Source organism: Nipponia nippon, unplaced genomic scaffold, assembly GCF_047370975.1.
Source record: "Nipponia nippon isolate SJK-2023a ecotype South Korea unplaced genomic scaffold, ASM4737097v1 scaffold_2, whole genome shotgun sequence".
In the NCBI taxonomy this organism is placed as follows: domain Eukaryota; kingdom Metazoa; phylum Chordata; class Aves; order Pelecaniformes; family Threskiornithidae; genus Nipponia; species Nipponia nippon.
Window position 1 is genome coordinate 113,556,917 of NW_028262336.1, and position 22,548 is coordinate 113,579,464.

Consider the following 22,548-nt stretch of genomic DNA (forward strand, 5'->3'; position numbering starts at 1 on the left):
GCCGTGCTTGGCGGCGGCTGCAGGCCCCTCCGCCTGCGGGTAGCTCTCACCCCTTCTCCCGCTGCCGCCCTGCCCTGCCCTGCCCTGCCCTGCCCTGCCGGTCGTGTTCCCCGGGAGGGGAGGGCGGCAGGCCCGCCCCGCCCGCCGCGTTGAGGCGCCTGAGGCGGGCAGAGGCCTCCGGAGCCCCCCGGAGCCCCCAGCCGAGCCAGCTGGCGGGAAGCGCGTTTGTCATGTAGTGGCGTGAAGTTCAGCGGGTGAAAATACCTGTCCGTCAGAGTGAGGGGGGGAATAAGCGCCGTGGAAAGACAGATGAATCCAGAAATGTAAAATGGAGGTTGTTTCATCGTTCAGGCGTTGGGATAGCCGCCTGTCGTCTTCATGAAAGCTGTTCAGATTTTTGCAGTACTGTGTTTGATAAACAAGGGTGAATGAGTGGACAACCCTGGGATTTGTCAGTAAATTTTGAGCTTTTAATACTGTACAAACATTTTAAAAAGCACCACCTTTTGTGTACTCAAAACTACAGACCAAAACGAGAGGTGGAAGCCATGGATCTTTGGGCTTTCTTAAACCAATTCATTTTGGAAAGTAAGCTGTTTTATAGATGAGCTGGTTTTATTTTTGTATATGGTAGAGTTCTGATCACATCTTAACAAAGAAAGATGAAAAATGAGTATGAAGGTGAAATAAATTTGTTGGCTAGAAATATTCCCCGAAGCTGGGTACTTGGATGGATGGTGACAGGCAATGTCTTTAGCCAGAAGGTCTAAGCATAGGTAATTAGCAACAAGAAATACTGACTCAGCATGCACACCATCTCATTAGTGTTTTGGATAATTTTCTACATGTAATTTTCTGATGTTTTGTTGTGGAGATGTTTACACATAGTAGAAAATCTTGTGTCTTTCCCCACATGAACCCTTATTCTTTTTCTCCCTCTGATAATGAGGTTTGTGTAGGTATCATCACTGACAAGGCTGTTCTCCGCTCACTGAAAATGTGTGATCTCATTAGCAAGAATGGAAACTGAGTTTATGCATCAAAACGAGAAAAGGTCATTAATCACTGCCTGTGATTAATCCTGCTGAAGCAGAAACATTGATAGCTTTTTCTTTTAATTAGAGGGTGTATCTTTTGTATTGCTCCAGAGATAATAGAAAGTATGTTCTATTTTATGAGGATCAGAATCACAGTATTTGGACACCTAAAAGACCCTTTAGCTCATGCTTTTTGTGCCACTGATAATGCAGATTTGTTCATTACTAGATACTTTTCCCAGTCTAGTGTTTAAGTCTTCCAGGAACTATTCTTGATTTTCAGTTTAAGCAGGTTTCGTTCTTGCTTCTTAGCTTTATTGCTGGTTTTAGCAATATTTTTTGTCTTAAGTAGTTCTTTTCCTCCCTGTACTGAGAAATGTGTATCCCATTTATCTTTTCAAGAAACCAAGATTTTATTCTGCAAGTCTTTCTGTCAATTTGAATCCTTCTGCTTTTTGGAAAAGATGCATTCCTGCTCCGATTAGTTTGTGTGATACAAGCCTTGGTCACGAAACGTGGCCACAGGCAGGAAGAGCACTATGTCCAGGTCTGTTTGTCTCAAGTCAGATTTGGTGAAAATGTGCGATAGGATTTTGTATTCCTTTAGCCATGTTATTTTCCTTGGTTTTTACTTGTGGGAGTCTGCAATGCCAGCTTGATCTCTGAAGAAAGGTTCAGAGGAGTGGTTTGCAGAGGCATTTATAACTGCAAGTCACTTGTGCAGCCAAACTAGTTTAATTGTACATGTTGTCATGGTGAGTGACTGTGGGAATGATCTGCTTGCAGTTACAAATGACCTTTAAAAATGAGGTCTTTATCTCACCTTGTATGACCTAAGAGTTGCAAGTATAGGAGGCATTATAAAAACATAGATATGTGGTACATTTATAGATGACAAGGGGTTCGTGTGGAACTAAAAAAAAAAGGTCTGTAATATGTAATTAAAGACCATGTCATTATATACAGGATAAAATAAGTTGAATTAACATTGGATAAGAAATCATGTGTATTCCAAGCGTAAGGATGGTCACAGAATTATTCCTGACTCCCACTGGTATCCTGTTCAGACTCGGGTCCACCTCTCGTCTCCTTTCTGCTGTCTAATGATACCTAAGTCTGTTTTCTGGATCAGCTCTAGTGAGAGGCCTCTGAGAGACCTGCTCCCTCCTGCTTTGCCTTCCGTTATCCCTGCTTGTTTCCTTCCTTGCACTTCTGCGTGTATGCTTTTTTCTTCTTCAGGGTCAGGTACTTACAGAGGTCATTCTTCCACAAGTAAGGACCTGTCCTACATGCTTGCTTGTCCAACAGGTGACTGTAATGCATCACTTACACGTGTATCCTCTGTTGTTGCTTAGAAAGCTGCATTCTCCGTCTGCAGTGTCAAACTCACTTTGTTGTCTTTGGATTATTGGTCGTTATGAGACAGAATACATGGAGCAGATGTCCTCTTGAAAACTGTCCAGAATCATCTACTCTACCTGTTACTTAGTATCTTTGAGTTTAACGTCAGTTTTTAATCTACTTTCCCTCCCATGGAAGATCTCAAGGTCCTTACAGAATTACATTGGTTTACAATACCATTGCAATACCGTTGTTTTTTGGCATTATAGCCATTGCTAAGAACTCACTGACAAGCATCAAGGAGGAGAAGAAAATAATCTGGAAGCTCAGGTCAGTTACCCTAATATGCTGCACTGCAGTGTTTGAAAACATCCTTGCTCTTCTACTAGCAGACACAGATCAACCCATGGATCAGTGGGGTTTATGGTGTTACATACCCTCCTTTTTGTCGCGGTACATAGCCTGTGGTGAAGGATCCATTATGGGGACTTCAGGTACACAGGGACAGCCCCCATCAGGGGGACAGCACTGTATTGCTGGAGGAAAGTGTTCTTCAAGAGTCACGAGTAGTTACTGATGGCTAGAAAAGAATTCAAGGAAGGATCTGGATATGATGACCTGATTTTATTAAAAAAAAAAAAAAAAAAAAGATGTTGGGTAGGATTAAAACATTATTTTTAGGAGTAGCTCTGTAAATCTAAGCTGGAGAAGAAGATTTGAGTTTTACTCGGTGAGTTTTTTCAGGACAAATAAATTGGGGGATGTAGGTGCTCTATTGCAACATCCTGTCTAAGTAATGAATGGGGGACTGTTCTTTATACTGATACGTATTTCTCTCTAAAAGCTCTTTCACTATTAGCTTATTCTAATATTGAAATAAACTATTTCTACTAACAATGTGTTCAGTTTCTCTTACACAAATACGATGTATTAGACCATTTCGAAGACTGATTCTTAAATTCTGTAAGGTTGGACATAGGAAAATCTGCTCACAGCTTTTTTCCAAAACTGTAAAATACAAAGACAGTGGCTTTTTTGGTGTATTTGCACTTCTCTACAGGATGTGCATATAAATCAATACAACAAAGAACTTGCAAGTTTTAGAGGAACAGATCCTCCTCTTCTGGTGAAGAGCATTTACTCTCAGGAGATAAGGGCTGTACAAGTTACACAGTACAGTGCAAAGTCAGATACTTACATTCTACTAGTGGCTTGTCTCACTGTTTTCTGTTTGTGGTGTAAAACAAGGCTCATTACAGTAACATAAATCAAACAGTATTTTTGATTGCCCCCAGTCTTTTCTGGGTCCCACAGTTACGGATGCACTGTGAGGTTGAAAACAACTGAAACTATGATCCAAGGGAAAACAAAGCTGAAGATCAAAGTAAAGGCAAACAAAACAACAGTGAAGAAAGAAAGGAAGAAACCAAGCACACAGAAGGCAGCTGTCTTTTAGAATTAATTATAATGGACTGGAACCGATTTCTTACAAGCCACTTGAAAGCTGTTTGCTAATTACACAAATATTTATAGGCCAAGTTGACTTCCTTTGCTTATTCCTGGGAGACTGTAGATGGTGTATTCTTTAAGCAGCTTTGTCTGCTTGCTAGACACCTCATTACGTTTTGCATGTTTTCTAGTTTCTCTAGTAAAGGACCTAAACCTGATCAAGAGCCTGTTTCTGCAAGTACTACCAAGTAATTGAAATAGAGTATTCCCAGTAATATACTGTTTCTGGCTTCATTTCTCAGTGGGATGGAAGCATTGTAGATTATGATTTTTCTACTTGCAGGCAGAGTTGCCAGGTGTTGCAGCAGGTGCTTTCATCAAATTCAGACTAGATCCTGTAAGTATCATTTTATGGTATGTGATATTCACTGTGGTATTCATTCTGGATGCACAAAATTGTCACTGCATTAAAGTATTAAGTGTATTTGCATACATTAAACATATTCAACTAAGCAAGTCAAGGTGGATGAAACTAGATTCCTAAATCCACAATCTCTGCAGTCCTAAGCACTTCTCAGTCTTACTGACTTGGAGATTTGTGGGTGGTCTGCTCCTACTAAGAGCACAGCTTTTTTATCTCAGTCGTAGTTTTTCTGTTGATTTCAGTTGAATCTGTTTTTTATGGCAGACTTTCAGTGGCCAGATTTATTCCACCTGTCTTTGGTCACTTAGCAGAGATATATCAGCAAGGACCATAGTTGTTCAAGGTCCCTGTGTAGTCAACAGGAAGAAATTGTTATCTGTATGGCAATTAGTATCTTAGCTGTTGTAAAATTGCTCTGGGGAAGTACCTTTCTAGCTCTGGTAGCTACAAAGCGAGCCTATGGTGCATAGGCTTCTGACGTAGGTACTACAGTGAGATTTGAAAAATGGTATGAAATGCTTAAATATTCTTCTACTTGGAATGTCTTGGTACACGCATCTGCTTCAATTTAGGCATAAAATACTTGCCTCTTGATTTTTGATATTTAAATGACTTTAAATATCATAGTCCTATGTAAATATCTCATGCTTTTAAGGTATTTAATTAAGAACTAAGAATTATGGCTACAACACCTGAAATTGCTGGAAGGAAGCTAATTTATTGCCAAAATTATTGCCTGGCTGTCTGGCATTTTTACTAAATTTCTGATTTTCTTCCATAATTATTTGGTTTCTGTTCCAAACCTCCTCCTCCTTATTTAACTTTGCCTTATGAACAAAACATCATTAGCATACCTCACATCAATTATACATGAGGGTAAGGAAGCGTTAGACGCTACTTAGACTTCTGTTCAAGTTGTAGTGTAGAGGCCAGGGTGAAAAGTTAATTTATTTTTTACAAGATGATTCCCTTCAGTAAGAGTTAGCATGAAGTCAGGAAAGAGTATGTAGGTAGGAATTACAGAACCATTTCATAACTTTCTAGAAAAAAAAAAAATACGTACCATCTGTGCAGTGAGTTAGAACTCCAGATGAAAGTACTTATGAAAGGCAAATATTTTGTGTCAGACTCTTCATTGCCAATCATGATTCAGCATTTGTTTCTGAAGTTCAGTGGTCGTCGCTCCAGACGCAGGTGGTATTCATCTTTAGAAAATAAGCAAATACTAGCCACTCTTATCATGTAGGTTGACACCGTCTAAGAAAACTGTCTTTCCACAGTAAGGTATCATACGCAATTATTGCCATGAACCCGCCTCTATAGCAATATGTAGCAAGGCAATCAGTCAGTTGAATCCCAAAGCCTTAAAAGTCCATTAAAGCATGGTTTGAAATATGCAACTGTTGCAGTCATCGAGATTTCTGTGTACTTCATCTATTCTTTTGAATTACTCTAAAGATTGACTAGTTTTATTGTCTTTTATTGTTGGCATATGGTTTTGTTAATCAAGGTTGTAACACAACTGCTGGTGTACTTAATGTAGTTTAGAATTAAGTTTATTTTGTTCTTGACTGTACTTTTTGAAGAGAAACAGACAATCTCATAACGGCAATTGTGGTTCTTTGCGGCGCTTTCTTTCTGTCTATATTTAGGACTTCCAGTATTAGGAAATGTGTGTCTTCTTGCACATAACAAAAAATGTCACAAAAGCCAGACATCAATGTGTGGGAGTGGTCTCATGTACCTTTCAGGATAAGCAGCTGGTTCATATTATTCCGCAAGGATATATCACTTGCAGAGCATAAAAAAATTGAGCGCTTTACGAAAGGAAGCCCTAATTTTCTTCTTAGTGGATGATAAAGCATTTTTCAGTAAATTCTAATTAGTTCATAGAGCAACTTGGAAGACCAGTATCAAAATAATGAGTTATTCATAAATTGGATATGTTAAATGCATTGTGACAGCAAGCATTTAAAGTAAATGACTTACTTTATATACGGAACATGTTGTAACAGCCTCCTCCTCCAGCTAAGAAATCCATTCAACTCCTCAGTGTATAGTCAATTGGATCACTTGCTTACTGAGACATTCATATTTCTAATAAAGAGTAATTGGACAATGCAATAGGACAGAAATGTAAAAAGAATTTTTCTTTTTATACCATCAGATTAATTTATAAAAATGATTTTACAGACATGCAATTTCTTAAAGCATTATTTAACTTTAAAAGCTTCAAGCACGCCTATAATTAAGTGATGAGTAGTTCTTTCACAGCAGCAAACTATAAAAAGACCCCTCAGCTACATCTTTAATGCAGATGCTGTAATGAAAACAGGAAACAATGAGTGAAGTACGGGAGATACAGGCTGAAAGTCGCATCCAGTAAGGGCTTTTGGAATAAAAAAAAGGATACTTTGAAACCATTAGAATCAAGACTCAAAAAATGGTGTGGGAGTGAGAAGGAAAGCGGGTGAGAAGGGCAGTGGGAACAGTGCAAACAGGGAGCCCACAAGCTTACTTATGTGTTTTAAATAAAGTAAAGCTGGTAATTTGGAACTGAATGATGACAGAACACTTTTGCTTTAAGTAATCGTTGTATATCCTGAGGAGAACCACAAAGGTCTGTTTATCTTTCTGTATATAATGTCTACCTTAACACAACACCTCATGTATTGTCATTGCTTTATGAGACCTTGTGTGTAAATGACAGAATTAAGATAAACAGATAAGAGATAATTGTAAACAGATGCGTGTCACATGGAGGTTTGCACCCACAGTGGTTTTCACAGACCTAAATAAATTGATTTAAAACTGGTTTTAATTACACCGGTAGGACTGCTGTGTGCTGATAGGGCATCAGTTAGGCCTCAGTTTCTGTGTTTTGACATAGCCAAGGGGCTTTTAGTGTGTATGATCTACTTACGTATTATGCAATGTATAGGTGTGTTAACATACATTATCAACTGATTAAGGTAGTGAGGCAAGTCAAAAAAACAAAACAAAATCATATAAAGAGCCAGATTCTCTTCTTATTTAGGGAGTGCAAACCAGAGTACTGGAATCGCACCCTACCTTCCCTGAGACAGGCCCAGCAGGCAGACAGGACGCGTGATGGGGAGGATTCCCGATCCTCTCTCCGCCCGGCTGAACACAGTGATTTAAGGGATAGGGGGCAATGGCGACAAGTTCCTGCCCGGCGCAGCAGGTCCGTCTCCTCTGTGACTGCCCCACCTTCCCAGGTGCCCTTGCATAATAGGTGTGAGGCTCTGCAAGTGGAACCGAACGAGGAGGATGGTTCATCTAGCTGGGAGGTGTCACCGAGGTTAAGTCAGCCTATGCCCTGCATCAAAACTGCTTCCATGAAGAAAAAAACACGGGTCATTGTCGTAGGAGACTCACTCCCTTCTGAAGGGAACAGAAGGCCCAGTATCCAGACTGGACCCACTTCTCAGGGAAGTCTGCTGCCTCCCTGGGGTCCAGGTTAAAGATGTGAAGAGACAGCTTCCTGCCCTGGTACGGCCCTCAGATTATTATCATTACTGATTTTTCAGCTAGGCAGCGATGAAGGTGCAACAAGAAGTCCGAGGGCAATCAAGAGTGACTTCAGGGCCTTGGGACGACTGGTTAAGGGATTGGGAGCACAAGTGGAGTCTCCTCTCTCCTTCCAGTTGCAGGGAATGATGAGGGAAGAAAGAGGAAGAGCCAGCAGATCAATACCTGGCTCCGAGCCTGGTGTTACCAGCAGGATTTTGGGTTTTTTGATCACGGGTCGGTCTACACAACACCAGGCCTGCTGGCAACAGCCAGTCTCAAAGGGGGAAAAGGATCTTTGCACAGGAGCTAGCAGGGCTCATTGAAAGAGCTTTAAACTAGATATGAAGGGGGAAAGGGATAAAACCAGGCTTACTAGAGATAAGCCTGGGGGCAGCACGCCAATGTTGTTTGAGGGATGGTGTTCTAGCAAGGTCCTTCGGTCTGCCATCTCAGTGGAGGTAGGGAATGGAGATCCATGCGACAGCAAAGACGCAAGGGCTATGGCTATGTTAGAAACCACGGATGCACCTGAGAATGGTCACATAGGAATTAGGGCTTCTCCTCCCCAAAAAGGTGGTGGGATCAATAGCCCAACTGAAGTGCATCCACACCAGTGCATTCAGCACGGGCAACAAACAAGAGGAGCTGGAAGCTACTGTGCAGCAGGAAAACTAGGATATAGTTGTCATCATGGAAACATGGTGGGATGACTCACACAACTGGAGTGCTGCAGTGGACGGCTATAAACTCTTCAGAAGGGATAGGCAAGGAAGGAGAGGCAGCAGGGTAGTCCCTGTATGTTAGGGAGTGTTTTGACTGTCTAGAGCTTGTTGATGGTGGTGATAGGGTTGAGTGCTTATGGGCAAGAATCAGGGGGAAGGCCAACAAGGCAGATACCATGGTGGGAGTCTGTTATAGACCACCCAACCAGGATGAAGAGGCAGACGAAATATTCTATAAGCAGCTGGGAGAAGTCTCACAATCACTAGCCCTTGTTCTCATGGAGGACTTCACCTTACCAGATGTCTACTGGAAATACAATACAACAGAGAGGAAACAGTCTAGGAGGCTCCTGGAGTGTGTGGACGATAACTGCCTGACACAGCTGGTGAGGGAGCCAATGAGGGAATGTGCCCCGCTGGACCTCTTGTTTGTGAACAGGGAAGGACTTGGGAGTGATGTGATGGTTGGAGGCCATCTTGGGCACAGCGATCACAAAATGATGGAGTTTTCGATTTTTGGAGAAGTAAGGAGGCAGGTCAGCAGAACTGCTGCCTTGGACTACTGGAGGGCAGAATTTGGCCTGTTCAGGAGCCTGGTTGACAGAGTACCTTGGGAGGCAGTCCTGAAGGGCAGAGGAGTCCAGGAAGGCTGGGCATTCTTGAAGAAGGAAATCTTACAGGCACAGGAGCAGGCTGTCCTCATGTGCCTAAAGACGAGCTGGCACAGGAGAAGACCGGCCTGGCTGAACAGAGAGCTTTGGCTGGAACTCAGGAAAAAAAGGAGAGTTTATGACCTTTGGAAGAAGGTCCACAGGGATGGACCGGGAGGACTACAAGGATGTCGTGAGGCTGCGCAGGGAGAAGATTAGAAGGGCCAAAGCCCAACTAGAACTTAATCTGGCTACTACTGTAAAAGACAACAAAAAATGTGTCTATAAATACATTAGCAACAAAAGGAGGGCTAAGGAGACGCTACAGCCTTTATTGGATGCGAGGGGAAATGTAGTGACAAAGGATGAGGAAAAGGCTGAGGTACTCAATGCCTTCTTTGCCTCAGTCTTCAATAGTCAGACCAGTTGTTCTCTGGGTACCCAGCCCCCTGAGCTGGAAGACAGGGAGAGGGAGCAGAATGAAGCCCCCATAATCCAAGGGGAAATGGTTAGCGACCTGCTACACCACATAGACACACACAAGTCTCTGGGGCTGGATGGGATCCACCCAAGGGCACTGAGGGAGCTGGTGGAAGTGCTCACCATGCCACTTTCCACCATTTATCAGCAGTCCTGGCTAACCAGGGAGGTTCCAGATGACTGGAAGTTAGCAAATGTGACACCCATCTACAAGAAGGGTCGGAACGAGGATCCGGGGAACTACAGGCCTGTCAGCCTGAACTTGGTGCCAGGGAAGGTCATGGAGCAGATCATCTTGAGTGCCATCATGCGGCACGTGTGGGACAACCGGGGGATCAGGCCCAGCCAGCGTGGGTTTATGAAAGGGACATCCTGCTTAACTAACCTGATCTCCTTCTATGACAAGGTGACCCGCTCAGTGGATGAGGGGAAGGCTGTGGATGTTGTCCACCTGGACTTTAGTAAGGCCTTTGACACTGTCTCCCACAGCATTCTCCTGGAGAAGCTGGCTGCTCGTGGCTTGGATGGGTGCACTCTGCGCTGGGTTAAAAACTGGCTGGATGGCCGAGCCCAGAGAGTGGTGGTGAATGGAGTCAAATCCAGTTGGCAGCCGGTCACAGGGGAGAGAATCGGAAGAGTAAAAGTGAGAAAACTCGTGGGTTGAGAAGAACAGTTTAATAACTGAAATAAAAGAAAGTAAAATAGTAGTGGTAGTAGTAAAAATAATAAAAATAATAGTAAAAATATACAAAGCAAGTGATGCACAACGCAGTTGCTCACCACCCGCTGACTGATGCCCAGCCTGTCCCCAAGCAGCGATCACTCCCGCTGGCCAGCTCCCCCCAGTTTATATACTGAGCATGATGTCATACGGTATGGAACAGCCCTGTGGCCAGTCTGGGTCAGCTGTCCTGGCTGTGCCCCCTCCCAGCTCCTTGTGCACCGGGCAGAGCATGGGAAGCTGAGAAGTCCTTGACTGGTGTAAGCACTACTTAGCGACAACTAAACCATCAGTGTGTTATCAACATTATTCTCATAATAAATCCAAAACACAGCACTATACCAGCTACTAGGAAGAAAATTAACTCTATCCCAGCTGAAACCAGGAGACAAGCACTTTTATGCAATATTCATTTATATGATAGCAAGAGTTCTAGTATTAAATAACCCAAAAAATGCCTAAATAACTTCCTCTGTAAGAAGCATGAGAAGAATTTCCAGAAATACTGTCAGATTTTTTTAAGTTTGTGCTTAAAAATAAAAATTCTTTAAGTGCTTTTTGTTTAGTCCTTTCCTACCTGCCATTCTGTAATTGCCTGGTAGGACTTTTCTCCCTTTCCTAAGCGTCATTTAAAACTCACATACACGGTGCGTGGTCCGTCAGTTAAGTTTCATTTTCAGAGAACAAATCACTGTATCCCTGGATGAGAGTTCTTCCCCACAGAAATGCCAGGATGCACTTTTGGTTCCAAGGATCAACAGAACTTTATGTCAGCTTCATGAAAACATAATACAAAAGACTCGTCTTGCCATGCTGACATTAACTTACAAAACAAAGATACAGCATAAAAATTGTGGGAACACTGTACAAATAAAAATCAGTGAAATGCTAATTAGAACAGAAATTCTTCATTGATACTACTGTAAAAATGCATAAAGTATAAACTAAGATAATGTGAGAGTACGCTAAATTTTATTCGCCTTTTTAAATACAAAGATGATTCGGGAAGATTTATTAAATGTACCAGTAACTGTTATTTGAGTGGTTTCTCCTATTACCTGTATTCACTGACTATCCAATTACAGTAGGTCTTTTTACTTAAGAAGGAGCAATGTCTTCTGTAAAACTGTGTGCACTCAGACTGAGATTTCTGTGCTCAAGATACAACTTTAATGTTTCCGACAGGCGTTTATTCCAGATACAGAATGACTGCTTTGGAGGCATACCTGGTACGCTAAGCTTCATTGTACAGTCAGTCTATTTTATCAAGGTCTGACCTACAAAAGCTAAATATTTTTTATTGTTTTATACTATTGAAGTAATGTTATAAAAATAAAGTACGAACATAATTTCATTTACAACAGGAAAACAAGCAGTCATGTTATACTTGGCTCAAAGTCCCTATCTATATAAAGAAGTGTCCATTTAACTAAGCTAAAAAAAAAGCAACCCCAAGAACCCTCAGTTCATTAAACCTGAGGTTCTCTGGTTTTCGTTTATATTCACTGTAGCACTATCTTTAAAGTATAACACCCCCCACTTTTGAAATGCACTTTAGCTAGTTATTTCACGACTCCTGGTTTTTAGATCATCCATTCTACATGCTGATGTTACCATACAGAATTATTATATACAAGACTCCAGCTATTTAACATATACACAGAAGTGATGAATCTTAGGCTTTAAGAATATTACGCATCCAGTGCGCCCAAGTGAAGTCCTTGCAGGACACAAGGAACATCAAAGCACTGGTTGGTGTTTTATACCGTATGGTGAACATAAGCGGACAAAAAATGTTTTCTCGGTAACAGGTTATTGAAAAAAAACCCAGAACATCCACCGAATACTAATTCGTATATGCCTTCACGGTTGCTCCTGGTATAAGTTTTAATTGTGAAATACCAATTTGAAATGTTAAGACGTTGCATAAAAATAGGTTTCTTCTAAAAACATGCTGGATCCTTCCAAGTCAGACCCAGGCTTTCCATCCAGGGAAGAGCTGGCTCAGATTCTTAGGGTCCATGGCCTGCTGTATGAGGAGGTTCACCTGCCCTCCCACACTGAGCACTGTTCCCTCCTCAACACCTTTCAGCTTCTCCTGAAGTCTCATCAGAACTCGCTCAGCCACTTTGTTAAAACTCTGGTCATCACTGCTGGCAGAATAAAAGAAGAAAATCAGGTGCACTAGGAATGGACCCTGAACAACACGAGCAACATTCAGTAAGAAAACCGTAAAGCAAGGCAACAGTGCAGTAGGCAGAGAGTAAGAAAAAAATCTTGCACCTGGCTTTTCTTTTACATGTTTGTGGATCAGTATTGAGTGTAGCGCTCATGTCAGCCTCATCCTCCGGTCTCTGCTGCAAATACAAAGCTTTCAAGGGGTTCATGGTCCAGTCGAAAAGAGGATCGTAGAGCAGCACCTACACAGTAAATAGAACTCTATTTAATTCAAACTGTTAATCACAGCTAGTCCAGTGCCCTAGCAGGAAGAGAAACACTCAGCTGGTAATGCTCATGCTAACCACAATATTAGGACCCCCCCCCCCTTTTTTTTTAATCCACTAGAATTGGGCTAAATTGCTTAGTAGACAATCCAACAATAAAACTGCATCTGATCATTTGCAAGTATTTGCGTTGTTCATACTTGACTCAGTTTTGCCACTCAGTACCATCTCAGCAATGAAAAGGTCATTTTTTAATACACTTCTAAGCACATAATTATTTTTTAATGCATAGTATAAGCTGCTTTAAAAATCAGTTTAATTCTCGTCTTTGTGACTTATGCAAAAAGGATTTAATTCAAATCGGCACTAGTCATGCTGGGAATGTTGCACTATGGCTAAGAAGCATTTAGATATTGAAGAGAGAAAACTGCATATGCCTGAAATGAATAGTTCCCATACAAAATGCAAACTGGTCTTGATTTTATGGGAGATTATACGAATTAACAAACCCGACCAACACTACTAAATTAAAATAGAACAAAAAACGCCTGCATGAATATTTGGTATAGTAATGCGTATGAAGACAAAGACAAGAAACTAAAGATATTCTGGCAGGTTATTATCAGAAAGAATGAAAAAATGCTTACCTCTACAATAGTCAGCAAAGCTTCTTGAGAATTTCTCATAACAGCCATTGTTTTCTCACAGCATCTAGAAAATATTTTGCTGTATTTTCAGGTTCTTTTCAGTAAAATGGAAGGGTATTTTCATCATTTAAATAATGGATATTTGTACCCTTGTTAAAGGTTAATTTCTAACAAATGAGTAACCTCTCTGATGTTTCCATTTTGGAAAAAAAAATGGAGACCTTTAGAAATGTGAGACCAGAAGGAGAGTGGGTAGTTCACTGATTATATTCCCTAGGGGAAAGAGATTACCTGTTTCACTGTCTGAAATGTTTCTATACGGAGACTTAACCACTGAGTTAACACTGACTGTCGAGGTACACCACGATGGCAGAACTGCTCGGCTGGATGAAAACGTGTGTGCCAGAGGCGCTCAGCAACGCGTCGGAGAATCTTGGTAGGGTTCCTTAACATGAAATGAGCAGATCCAGTAGCCAGAGACATCAAGCTATTTCTGAAATCTCTCCAATGAGTTTAGATGCAGAAATGGCTACCTACATTCACTCCCAAGTAAACTAAGCTCGTGGAACGAATACGAAACTTTCCTTATGGGACAGGTACTCCAGTGAAAAGAGGGATTAGGCCTCCTGTCTACTTCAGGATGAGAACACACACAACAAAGTTAACAATGTTCACACCCAATCCTGAGATGACTTGTTCAGACACTCACACCTATACTGTTAATTGCAAGCCAGTCTGGCTGAGGCAGAAACAGTATCTGCACCAGTGCCTCTCATACTGTATTTACTTCAGCTGGAGCCAAACAATTCATGTTTTTCTGTATCATGGGGCAAAAGTTTCAGAAGTAACACAGAACTGTGAATTTGACAGCAGCACATTTAGAATAGAAGTGGCAGTGACTGTTCCTTCACAGGACAAAGGTATATTAGGAACTACTTACTAACGTTAATTGCTACCTTACAAAGACAACACTTACACTATGTACTTTTTTAAAGACATGAAATTTGGGGGTTGCAAGCACTACGATCATGAACATGATGAAAGTCTTGAATGAGAGAAACGTCCTGCTTCTTAGAGTTCTCTTGGGTCATTCACAGGAGATAGGATGGAGGTTGACAGAAACTCAGGCCTTCTGGGACTTTTCTGTTTTGCAGGCTCAAATCTATTGTGGGATTTATATTTTGCACTTGCAAAGTGATATCAAATATATGATCCAAAAGAGGAAAAAGACTGCAAATTACTTACATAAAACTGAACAGAAATAAGAGACATAACAAAATGGTTCAAAGAAACTTAATAGCTCTGAATATATAGTAGAGCTCTGACAGAAATACATAGTTCTGAAGGAGCTATGTAATCCAACAGCCTAAATCAAGGGATGAAATTTAGCTGTGGAGTCTTTGGAAGCACTGAGACATCCCTGAATTCCACAAGAGGGTGACAATAACCCATTAGTTAGTGAAGAATATGAAAAGCTGAGCAACAGTAATGAACTTGTAATCGGTTATATAAATGAGAGCATATGAGTTAGAGGACAGCATTTAGGTTTGGATATTATCAGCAGAAATCTGAGTCTCCTCTCAAGCATCACAACTATTTAACATGTAGCAATCATAATGCCGGAAGTACTCTGCTGCCTCCTTACCCCTGTGCAATACAGGAGCACTTACCTTCTGAAGACTCCTTCAACGCCAGTAATACCCATTCCGTCCACAATGTCCCTGGTTAATCTAAATGGAACGGTCTCTGGTGTGGGAAGGATTTTGCCTTGCTCAAAAGCAACCCCTAAATGAAAGGATAATAAATGTTCTAAAAAGTGTTAAAGTAAAGAAAAATTAAGGTTCTCTTGCCTGTCCCACTTACCCAGATCTATATGCACTAGTTCTGCTGTTTGTTCATCTATCAAGATATTCTGAACATGTCTGTCTCCAAGTCCAACAATGTAGCCAACTAAAAGAAAAAGGTAAGTGCTGAAACCATATTTACGTGCCATAAAACCCAGGAAAAATTTAACAAAGAGAATATTATTAGAATCAGTGTAACACGTGCAAACAAATTAAAAGTGAGAATATTTCTTCCCTCATGCATACATATTACTCCAGAAAAGAGCAAAAGCCATTCCACAAATCCAAAAAGAAAAGGTTAACTGAATGCAATTGCAAAAAGGTTATTCTTATACAGATGTGTATTGTTTTATCTACTCCACAGACTTCTTGCCCATTTCTCTCTGTAGATAGGTTAACCGAACAACTTCACAGCTTTCAAAAAAAAAAAAAAAAGATAAAAGCAAGTGGACAATAAAATTAGGGTTTGCGATTACTACTATTTTTAAGAAAACCTTTTAATTCACAGTATCATATAATCCAGAAAACAGGACTGGACTTAATTCAGTCCATAATTCAGTTGGGGCAGCTCAACTACACCTAACTAGTTCCTGAGCAATTCTTGTCTAGAGTCAGTTTTAAAAGTCTCCAGTGATACAAATTTTAAGATCTTTCATGTAAGCCTATTTCAGTGCTTTACCGTCCTTAAATGTAGAAACTCTCCAAACTATATCTCCCTTGCTGCAATTTACACCTATTACTGTTCTTCTATTAGCTGATGGACGTGGATAGCAGTAGTATTTCCTACAAAATCTTTCATCTCAATTCTGCTGAATTGTGGAGTTACTTAATTTTTTTCAGCAAAAAAGGGGGTATATAAAAAACATGCTAACATCTAAAATAGGATCTACTGCAATGTATACAATCTGCTATCAAATGTCTTCCAGAGACTCAATACAGAACCGAGTCATCCAAAGGAAATCCACAATCCAAGTCCATATATTTCCTTATTAAGACAGAAAAATCAAAGGAAAAATGCCAAAGCTTAAAAAACCATTTCAGCCATGGCTAATGATGCCAGTACAAAGTAAAAGATTAAGCTTTTCAACTCAGGTAAAACATTTGAGGCTACAGATGAAATGAATAAACGTTAAATCGAAACAACAGAATTAGTCAGCAGAAATTTAAAAACACTACAAGAACCTAAAAATACAAACCACTATATAAAGCAAAGAAACAAAGAATTTCATTCTTTCTACTGCAGAAAGGGATGTGGGGAGGGCATGAATCAGAAATCTTAGTTACAAAAATAATGCTGGTGTTCTTGCTGGCATTTTTTGCCCCCTAATCCCCCTTTTCTGACATGTGACAAAAGCAGAATAGCCATTACCTCTGAAATGGTATAAATTCTTTGCCTACATAATCTAAAAAGTCAATGTTAATAATCCAATCGAATACCTATAGAAGATGTAGCCACACTGCGAGTGTACGCCAATCGTTTTTCAAACCACACAGCTGGATCCAGGAATTTTTCCATGCAGAAATAACGAAACACAGGCTGAAAGTTCTCACAGACTTCCATGAAGATGTTGCATTTCTCTTCAGAATGTTTCCTCTGTGCATCCTTTAAATAAATAAGAAATGTTTTCCCCACGACTGACTACTTTGAAAGGAAATTACCTCTTCCTATGAAAGAAATACATTCCCCCTTTCTACCCCTCTTCCCTCCATCAAATGCTGCTCTCACTCCTTTCTCTCTCTGAGCTATGAATTAATGTCTTTTTTACAGCAATCATTAATGCACCTATCTATCTGTTTTACTAAATAATTATATTTTCATACACAACTCATGGGCTACATGTAAAAAACATGCTCCCATTTCTTTGGCTCCAAGTGTATCTATTTTATATGCACGTACAGGTAAATTCATCTTGTCGGGAGATCCTTCCCCTTGCACTCTGTTCTGGTAGCTTTGCTTATCTGATGGCTCATGTCACTGTGAGAAACTCATTCTCACTTATTCACATGCAAAAACTTAACAAAGTGAAAATTAAATAGCCTCACATCCTGTTAGTGCTATACAGATTTAAAATGAAATAATTTCTTGCACAATCATGGTGATATAAAGTAAAATTTGCAAATTTTCTAAACATATGGTCAGGTGGTTTGTGGAACTAAATTAAACCAGCTGAATCCATCTAGCAGCTAGCTACCATCACAAGAACGAACCTTCCCCTACTTGTATCCACTGAAACAGATATTTTTCTGCCAGTTTACATAAGCTTAGTCTTTTTTTGCCTTAGCTCCCTGAACTGACTCACTGTGGGGGATGGAGGGTACCTGGCTGTCACGGTGGAGGAGAAGCCGGACCCCTTCACACTGTCTAACAGCAATTAAGACATTACATTAATCTCAGCTGCACTCTAAAACCATATTTTTATTTTCAAGGACTCGTATTTAGAATTTTGGTTTATTCATGAAAATAAAATGATTTTTCAATGCAATGAGAAACATGACAAATATAAATTAAATCTGTAAGACAACTTTATACTGACTCTGTTGGGTCTCTGTAATGATCAATTCCAATAGATTTATGTTCTAGAAAAGAGTTCACAGACTTCTTGGAGATTCAGCTGTATTAAAATCTTCCCTGCAACAGTCATTCATTTAGCAATTTTTGATTTTGTAAAAACTCTTCCCAGGCTGCATTCAGATTAGTCGGAAGAACTATTAATTCCATGCCACTGGCCATAGTCATTATTATATACTAAAAGCATAATATATAATTCTCTGCAAATACGTTAAAAAACCCCAAACCCTCTGTGTAAAAGAATGTAAGCCAGATATTTTTCTTTAATTATTTTGACTCACCATCATCATTTTCTGACACTGATAACCGGAGTAATCATTTGGCCTGTATCTCTTGTGAGCTCCCTCTTCGACATTCACCAGAAACTCCCCAATGGGGGTTGTTCCCGAGCACCACTCAAGAACACCACTTCTCTGAGAAAGGGGAACCACCTGTAAAAACAAACCCACTGCTGCATGGGGGAGGGTTACACACACACAACTACAAATACATGCATGCTGCAGAGCACAGGTGCATATTTGTGTTTGTTTAAAAAGAGCAAAGACCAAACCATACAGCTGACCACAATATAGCTTCTAAATATGCATGTATACATATATAAAATACACTCAAGGTTTTTCTATCAAATACTTGCAAATTTCTTCCTCGCCCAGAGAACTTTCCACTAAGTACTTCAGTACAACTTAATGATTATACTCAATTTGCATGTTTGCGCCAGTATTCTGGATGACCTGTGATTGTCAACGGCTTGCTATGCTTGAATGGGATAATACAAGCATTGGGCAAATTGCACATAAAAAGTAAAATCTGGAGCAAACACATGGTAGCTGCGTGAACGTGTTAGGCTTGTCTTTGCTTCCCATCCTAGAGAACAGGTTCTCACTTCATAACTGGCTGTAACAGTAACCTCAACTGCTGTAGCAGACAGAATTGGCCAGAATGAATGATCTCCTGTCCTTGGAGAAATAGCTACTGCCCGTTTCCTTCAATTTTCTTTTCTTATGAAAGTCTCTTTACCTCATAACACAACCCCCGTTCTCTTTTTCCCTGCTCTCGTTCATTTTTATACACATAAAAACCTGAGTCTTCATTGAAAATTATTCAAAAATGTGACTCTTAACTCTACCTGTGAATTCTTAAAACTATGCTAGCAATTCAGATAAGCTCCTTTAGAGACTCTGGAGTGCACATTTCTCATTTGTCAAAGACAAGAACTTTTACTTGGAGAGTACTTATTCAGAGGTCACCTTCACAGCTATTATTATAAACCCAGCACATAAAAAGGAAGGAGGAGAGGAAAGTTCCTGTTCAAATATGTTTTCTGCATTCACAGTAAGAATTTATTCCTGTATTCCCAATTCCAACAAAAGCAGCTCTGCAATTCAAATTCTGCATGAACAGACCCTAGATGGGACTTCTGGATTCAATTGTAAGGAATACTGCAAGACTAAAGTTAATTATTAACTAATTAAGGAATATCAGAAGACTAAAATTAATGAGAATTCATAAACAAACTCACATGCTCAAGTTTAACAACTAGCAACTTACAATTCAAGGACAGTGCATGACAATTTCTTTTCAATTATAAGTTCATATAAAGAAAACTTTGAAGAGTATTTAAATATATATTTGGCATCAGAATTCTTTTTAATGATTTGGAAAAAATTAAATTGTAATAATTGTTGTAATTGTAATAATTAAATTGTATTAATTATTTATTCCATACCTGAAGGAGCAGTGACTATTTTAATTACACATAAATAAAAACACAGTTCTATTGTCTTTGGGTTAAAAAGAGGACAGTGGGGAAATACGCTTTATCAGTAGCATTTATTCCTCTGCTGCAGCAGCTGTTCAGGGTTACCTTGTATCTTCGGATAGTTAATTTTCTCTTTCGTGTTTCCGTGTTCTGCTGGAGCAATGTATTGCACATCTGGAAAACCTGTTGCATAACAGCATCTTGTCTCAGGTCATCACGCCCCTTCAGCATAAACAGAAAAAGCAGTTAAAGAACACTTTCCAGCATCCGACTTCTTGTTCAGTAACTTTAAAAAAATACTTTAAAAAATTCCACAAAAGACAAGGTACTCTCCCACAATAATCACCTGTAATGAAATGTAATTAACAATTGCTTTTTCTCTGTATTTGGTTTTCTAATAGTGCTCAGCTGCTTAAGCAGAACCATCATTAACTTAAATCATCACCTTTTTCTCCTTTTTTTTGACAAATGTTATTTGATTAAGGTTTCAATCAACCTACAAGCCTTATGTACCCTTTTAAAAACCAGATGTTTCATTCACCGTATTTAGCAATCCAGCACACAGCTGAAGCAGCATCAGCTGGTACTGCAGTTCTGATTATTGGATGCAGACATAGTGATTCATGCTTCTCTCAAACTTTCAAAACTACCCCATACTTAACAATAAAACAGAATTCTCCCAGCAGCTGCTGAATGTTTACATTCAAAGACAGACAGAATGGAATCAATTGAGTTTAAAGAGAAATAAATTTCTTTTAGAGATTTGTGTTTCTATGTGCATGTTTTTGATTGTCTCTGAATTGTAATTCTTTTTATACGGGGAAGAAAGAAAAAAGGAGGTATTTCAGACAAAACGTTGATGGCTTTTATTTGCTGTACGCTCCAGGTCACTAGTTGAGACATGACCACGCAAGTTGCAGGTCTGGTAGTTGTCAGGTAAGCTACTGTATATTACATGCATTGTTGAAAAACAATTACAAAAATATTTAATATTATTACTTATTATTATATTATATTATTAATTATATTACTTATTATTACTTTGCAGTTTCCTTTGGTAAAGCATTCCTGAACTGAGAAAACTGACACTGAACTGTGAAAAGTCTGCTCATGGTACAGAAGTGATACATGAGAAAACTGACACGACAACTTCAAAAACATGCTAACATGTCAAGTGTCTGAGATGTCATGACAACCAACAGAACCTACCTTAACCAGCTGCCTCCTTTCTTTACCATCTGATCCTACACAATCTATTATTTTAGGCAGATTCACGCCTCCTGCTAACCGAAATTCTGGCTTAAAAGACCTTATTGTCACCAAATTTTCATATTGTCCTGTGGGATCCACCTGAAATTATAAATCAGTTTAAAATTAATATAAATATTGCCTCCATTTCACTCAGAGAAAGTGGTAATGAGTTGTTTGCAAACCTCGTCAGCAGACTATATGCTAAATGTTAATATGAGCGTTCCATCATCTACAAGGATAATACCCACAAAGGCTACAAAAATATCCTGAGCAAAGGAGTGAGTTTGATTCCTCTTCGTCTACTTCATTCGTAGAGGCGACCTGGTGCTGCAGACTGCCACTGAACAAGCTCTGACACAATTTCAGCCTGTCCCAAGTAGCACTCTCTCAACAAAATGTTCACATACAGCTGGGGGGCATTAGGCTTACATTAGGCTGCAAATGGACCCAATCTACAATCATAAAACTGTTGCGATCTATGGGATCTGTATCTTCAGCCATCCTCCATATCCTCATGCCACAAAGCAACCCTGCTCAGTTATCTGTAAGGAAATATTGCTCCAGCTGATTACATTACAGACCTCCAACTATTTCAGATAGTTTGTACTGGAGAAGAAGAAAGGCAAAGAAAACAACAATCAAGTTGTACAAAGAAGCAACACCTGGGGCCAACAAGAGCCCTACAAACAAATGCTATTTAGCACGGGTGGCAATTTCTGGCCTCTGAAGTCAAACGGCATAATGTCCCTTGGGTTGTTTTATTTAGCTTTATAGACATAGCTCGAGGGACTTCAACATAGGGAGGTTTGGCTTCGTAACATGTTAATTTTAGGTGGCTGGCCCAAAAAGCAACTCTACACTCCTGAAACTGGTAAGTTTCCGAGGTAGAGCATGTAGCATCTGAGTGCCGACACACCCATCCAATCAACCACTTATGCTAATGGTAATGGATCATTCACCATTACTGAATAGTAAAACCATATAAGCTGGCTATTTAGGAACAGCCAAAGAGGCGTATCTACTAATTCTCATAACTTTCTGGACATTAAGTTCCTCCCTGAAATTCTGAGCTTGACCTTACAAAATAAGATCCTCTCTGTGATTTAGGTAGCTCATCACCCCTTTTGATAATGAAAGCCTAGTTAGCGATAACAGTGGCAGTGACAAAGCCATCTTCATACAATACGCCACTACCCAGCAAATGCAAGCCTTGGGGTCGGGGTCTTCCAAAACCTAAGGACAGCATCTCACGCTGCATCTCCCACCTGACAGGAAAGTACCCCTGGTAGGCTGACCTGTAAAGAACACGGGAATTTCATGAAGAGATATATGCCCGGACTGCCATTTTAAAAATTTGAAGTTGATTCTAAGATTTGATATTATAGTGTATATTTATTTCAACTTCAGTCACCTTAATTTCCATGGTAGGAACAACAACATCCTCCAAGTTCTTCAGTTTAATAATTGGCTGGTCAGCTGGAATAGTTATTCCTTCTGTAATAAAAAGAAATTCATATTTTTAAATTCAGAACTATAAACGTACATCAAAGTTCACAAAAACCAGTTTACATTGCTTTTGAGACGCAAAACCTCACTGCACGCTTCTGTCGAGCTGATGAACATGACCACAGCACAACTGGAGTTTTCTGGAGTTTCGTACTCAGACAGCCTGAACC

General features: G+C 39.9%; 1 protein-coding gene and 1 long non-coding RNA gene across 7 annotated transcripts in view; both read right to left on the reverse strand.

Annotated features, from left to right (window-relative positions):
• Positions 1-509: 509 nt before the first annotated feature.
• Positions 510-6,476, reverse strand: LOC148055928 (uncharacterized). Its single transcript, XR_015705159.1, has 3 exons — positions 6,241-6,476; positions 5,315-5,456; positions 510-2,996 (listed from the first exon to the last, which is right to left on the reverse strand). It is a non-coding gene; the product is annotated as an uncharacterized LOC148055928 (long non-coding RNA).
• A 3,821-nt stretch (positions 6,477-10,297) lies between these two features.
• ATM (ATM serine/threonine kinase) overlaps positions 10,298-22,548 on the reverse strand; it is a 79,784-nt gene continuing 67,533 nt past the window's right edge. For 5 of the 6 annotated variants that reach the window (XM_087759237.1, XM_087759238.1, XM_087759236.1 and 2 more), the window contains 10 exons: positions 22,284-22,366; positions 20,831-20,971; positions 19,727-19,843; positions 18,144-18,293; positions 16,731-16,896; positions 15,313-15,399; positions 15,120-15,234; positions 13,450-13,513; positions 12,642-12,778; positions 10,298-12,511 (listed from right to left, as the gene is read on the reverse strand). In XM_087759237.1, the coding sequence (XP_087615363.1) occupies positions 12,328-12,511; positions 12,642-12,778; positions 13,450-13,513; positions 15,120-15,234; positions 15,313-15,399; positions 16,731-16,896; positions 18,144-18,293; positions 19,727-19,843; positions 20,831-20,971; positions 22,284-22,366 (1,244 nt within the window). In that variant the 3' untranslated portion in view covers positions 10,298-12,327. The remainder of the gene's footprint in view (positions 12,512-12,641; positions 12,779-13,449; positions 13,514-15,119; positions 15,235-15,312; positions 15,400-16,730; positions 16,897-18,143; positions 18,294-19,726; positions 19,844-20,830; positions 20,972-22,283; positions 22,367-22,548) is intronic. The other variant, XM_087759235.1, reaches the window with a different exon arrangement.